Source organism: Limulus polyphemus, unplaced genomic scaffold (assembly GCF_000517525.1).
Source record: "Limulus polyphemus unplaced genomic scaffold, Limulus_polyphemus-2.1.2 Scaffold6162, whole genome shotgun sequence".
In the NCBI taxonomy this organism is placed as follows: Eukaryota; Metazoa; Arthropoda; class Merostomata; order Xiphosura; family Limulidae; genus Limulus; species Limulus polyphemus.
Window position 1 is genome coordinate 49,300 of NW_013671772.1, and position 5,137 is coordinate 54,436.

Consider the following 5,137-nt stretch of genomic DNA (forward strand, 5'->3'; position numbering starts at 1 on the left):
AAGAGACATCATGGAGTGTAAAATGGCAACAGGAGGAAGACAAAGCCCGTAGATGAAGAAATGGCTAGGTGGTGAAGATAAAAAGCAGTTAAGGTATGGGGAGTGGTCCATATACTGGCACCAATGATCTCTTTCGACAGATCTTGGAAATGAGGAGCCAGAGACATAAGATGGTAAGATACATGTAAAAGATGACAATAATCAGGAGAAAGGTCATGGGACTGGGAAGGAATAAATAATCGGGAATGTGAACCATGGAATGAATCAGTGCATAGCATGTAACAATGAAGTGCCCTGACTGGATAAATGAGCCGATTAGGATTGGAACGGTCATAAACATGTAATATAGAAGGAAGGGAGGTAGGTGTAAAGAGGGAATTACCCTACTGAGCGACTGATGTTTTCTGCAGAAAAGAATGATCAGGGAAAAAGACCATATAGGAACTGTGAAACAAGCTGCAGTGGACATCAATCATGAACACATCCAAAAGACGATGTCCACATGCCAACCCAAGGAGGAAAAGGATCTTCAAGGAGAGGTTATATAAAGAACAGGTTGACAAGGGTTCTAAAGAAGTAAGGGCATGAAGGATGATATTGAGGTTCCAATCCAGGAGAAAGGTAGAGTAAGGAGGACAGGTGATGCAAAGGAAATGCATCAAAAGGGACAGGACCAGCAAACTAAAGACACAGGCATACTGTGCAGAATGAAACATGGCTGACATAGCTGAACAATAGCCCACGACGGAGAAGACCACAAGGCTCTTGTCTAAGAGCCAGATGAGAAAGGAAGTGACATATGGAAGGATCGGATGGAAAAGAGGATAACCACAATGTATGGGTCAACGGTGGTAGATGTACCAGCTTCTTTGGTACACTTCCATGGAGGAAAGACGTATGGAATGGGAAATCAAGGATGCCAAATGCTGTGAAAATCCAGTTCAAAAGCCACTCATGAAGCCTGAGTATGGGAATAGATGAATGACTCATGACAAATTGGGGCATTACTATACAGTATCTAGCATTTCCAATTAGAACTTAAACAGTTGGATGCAAAGTATAAGTGCAATGGACTCAGGGGTAGTCTAATTATTGTGTCAATAGCCAAATATTCAAGTGTCACCTGTACTGGTTTGAACTGACAAACTTTTTCATCAGAGTTGTGTGTGGTTGTATATATACAATTTTTCAAATAAACTGTATTACATCAAAAGCATACAGGCAATCACTTAGCACTGCATAGCTCTGACGAAATTATAACATAACCTACAATTTATGTCAAATTATACATCCTAGAAATCTTTAATTATTCACTTTGTCCATTTCATATTAAAATAGGCTACTTCATACCTGGATTTAGTTAAGAATCCACAACATTTTCAAACATACTATTTTTAGGTTTGAGTATTACTTTGGAACTTTTTAGACATTTTTTGTGAAGAATGAATGAATGTAGACTGTTTTTTTTTTTTCATTAAATAGTCATAAAATTCAGTAAATGACTGTTTAAGGTGTGTTTTAATGATTATTACTGTACCTTAATTGTCTCTACAATCGAACCTGTGTTGCTCACCATACACAGATGGAACTTTCAAAAGAGTTTGTCAGCAGGAGAAAACATGTTACAATACTGAGCACGTCAAGTAGGCCTACTACATTCATGATTCAACGTAGCTGACAGTTTGTTGTATATTTCATAGAACTGGGACATTTTGAGCATCCTGAGAAATTTTATCAGGACACTGGGACAAACTACCAAAAAAAGGTACTGTCCTGGTTTTGCCAGGACATCTGGCCACCATAATTTAACTCTATCAGTAGGACTAAAAAGTATATCCCCCATAAACATGCCCTATTCAGCCCAATGCAAAGACAATTTCCTTTGATATTTCAAAAAACACTAAAATAGATTCAGCAAATTACATCCATAACATAAATATAAACACACACACACACACCTGAGTTGGCTTTGTTTTGGGGATGAAACAAGAGATCTGAAACACTTAAAACTCAATATCAAATATTACACTATCTAACACAGGAATCTCACATAACAAACATCTTGAAATAGCACTTGAAAACAACCTAAAAAATGTCCTAAAATCTACACAAAATGTCATGTGGGAATGAAGTACAAAGTTGGTCATAAATTAAAAACACAGAACACCATTTCTGCTTTATGTCAAATGAGATGGTAACATTTGAAGAAGTTATCCTAAAAGTAAAAAGGGAATTAGGCATGCATGCATTTGTAATTTTGACAACAGTTTGTGAGAGGAGTGATATTTTGTATAATGTTAGTAAGGAGTAAAAAATAATTATGTTACCATATACATAATTAGTGGGTGCAAAATTAGAGAATTATTCTGTATTATAACACAAAAAAACTGCAATGCTTCTCTATTGCATTGTAGGTTATGCATAACTCCCTTTTTACTTTTAGAATAGCTTCTGTGTTTCCAAGTTACAACCAACTTTTTACTGCATTTTCACAAGTTATTTCATGTAGATTATGCAACTTTGTATTTGCTAATGTCCAACTGTTAAATGCTGGTATACGTTATGTGCAAATGCTGTTTCAAGATGTCTGTCATGCGACTCACATGTCAAACAGTGTCATACTTAATATTGAGGTTAACAGGTTTCAGACTTCTTGTTTCATCATGAAAAATCAGATGTGTAAGTTCATATTTGTGTTAGCAATGGATATTTTTTGTTGAATTTACTTTAATGTTCCTGAAATATCACAGTACATTGTATTTGCAATGAACTGTCACACATCTTATCAGCCCTACTAGTACTAGCAGAGCTCATGCATGTCACGCCAGGTAAATGCAACTTCACAATGCTTCTCGGAAACTAGGTGACTTGGAATTTGAACTGTCTGGTACAAGAACTCAAAGTATATAGTCTAGAAATTGGTCTTGACAAAAATAGTCTGAGAAGGGCCATCTAGAGCAATCTTCCGGTATGAGTACTGTAAGTACACACACTGTGTTTGTTACTGTCTTAAGTTCTGTAGTATATAATAGAATTCAGATGAACTGAATGGAATATATATTTGTGGTATTGGATAAGTCGGGTAAATAATAGGAGATTCGTTTCAGATATCGATAACCAAAATTTATTTATTTATTAATACTATTAGTGTTAGTATTACTTAATGAGTCGGTGTTAAATAGAATAATGAGGTGGATGCAAATATACAACAGAATGCATAATCTGTATTAGACGATTAAAGTTTAACTTAATTTAAACATACTATTAGTATTACTAATAAATAAATAATATTATTAATACCTAATAAGAAGTCGATAGGCCTAAAATATATAGTCTGCTTAATCATGATAATAACATAAATTTGAAAGTAAGGCTATACATTACCGAAAAACAGCAAGACATGTTGCCGGGTGACTGTACAATTTAGTTAAAGTTGCAGGAAGTAAAGATTTCAAAAAGCCGTGAAGATTTTTACACTTTAAATTTCCCGTCGTAGTCGCCATGCCAGACGTCTACAAAAGTGCCCTCTACTACAATTGATTACTTAAAGAAATATTTCTATGTGTCTTGTGACATGCTATGGATTTCATTTAGCCAAAAATTTCTTCTGAACATTCCTTAAATTTTCTGTTATTTTATTAAGAGTTTCTCTCATGGTTCAGCAGTAGGTTTATGAACTTACAAAGTTAAAATTCGGAATTTGATTTCCTGTGGTGTACAGAGTGCAGATGGCTTATTGTGTAATTGTTCACCAAGAACAACTACAAACTGCAAAAATTCTTAATAAATAAATACTATTTTAATTCATTTTTAAATAAAACATGTCTTTAAGCTTTGTGCATAAAATATTGTTACGTCTCCGTTCGTTAGTTAATTTTCCGTAAATTTCGTTCCGACGAAACTTTAGCGACAAGACTACCCCATATCTAGTAGTCTCCCGACGCTTCATGAACGTTCTAGAAGCGCGTGGCGTGTTACCAGAGTCACGTGACCTCCACTGTCGTAACACTGCCCCCTCCTTAATATTGTTCGTCCCGAACAATAGCCACTTGCATTAAACCAATAACAATTAACAATAACTTAATTAAATGTACAGAATTACAAACACAAAATTACAATTCAACAAACGGGACGTATCTTCTTCCGTACTGGCCTCCGTCTCGTTGGCTTCTGCTTCATGTGGGGTTCATCTGCTTCATCAGAAAATGTTCTATCATCGGTAACAGTCACATCAGTGGTAGTAACTTCATCATGGGCTTCACTGTTTCCCTTCTCAAAACCGAGTAGAAGTTTCTTCTTCGACAGTGGCTTTTTCAGGTGACACGTCTTCAGCAGCGTCATTTGTTCTATTGTTCACTTCGTCCCAACTGAAATGTTCTGGACCTTGATAACGCCAAAGCCTGTTGGCATGCACCACCTTTGGCTTACCTCGCCAACCACATTTTACCCGGAAAGTCACGTCTGAGAGACGATCCACTATGTCATATGGGCCTTCCCATGGAGAAGACAACTTAGGAGACTTCCCTTTGGTCTTCCTGGGATTATACAACCACACCTTGTCTCCTGGTACAAAGCTGACTTCAGTAGATCGCTTATCAAAACATAGCTTCATGGAATCAGCAGACGTTTTCAAGTTTGAACGCACTTGATAGTGAATATCATCCATCCTTTCAGATAACACTTTCACGAATTCTGACACATTTTCAGGCAACTCTTCATAAGGTGGGAATCCTGTTAACAGATCCACTGGCAACCGAAGTTCCCTACCAAACATCAACTTTGCTGGAGTGTATCCAGTGGCTTCACGCATCTTGGCGGCTATTACAAAACTTTGCCAATTCCTGTCCCAGTGTCCAGTTGTACTTTTCTACCATCCCATCAGACTGTGGGTGAAATGGCGTTGTCCTGGTCTTTCGTATGCCAAACAACTTGCAGCATTCATGGAACACAGCTGATTCAAAGTTGCGACCTTGATCTGAATGCTGTTTGTATGGCATACCAAATCTGAAGAAGAAATTACTAATAGCCAAAGCTACTATTGTAGTTCCTGATTTGGTATTGCATATGCCTCAGGCCACTTGGTGAAATAATCCATCACCACACAAATGTACTTGTTTCCAGCACGAGTTTGAGGCAA

General features: G+C 37.0%; 1 protein-coding gene across 1 annotated transcript in view; it reads right to left on the reverse strand.

Moving 5' to 3' along the window:
• Positions 1-3,534, reverse strand: part of LOC106473425 (general transcription factor IIH subunit 4-like) — a 46,906-nt gene extending 43,372 nt beyond the window's left edge. The window contains exon 1 of the mRNA XM_013934106.1: positions 3,385-3,534. Coding sequence (XP_013789560.1) covers positions 3,385-3,503 — 119 coding nt within the window. The 5' untranslated portion in view covers positions 3,504-3,534. The remainder of the gene's footprint in view (positions 1-3,384) is intronic.
• Positions 3,535-5,137: the final 1,603 nt, after the last annotated feature.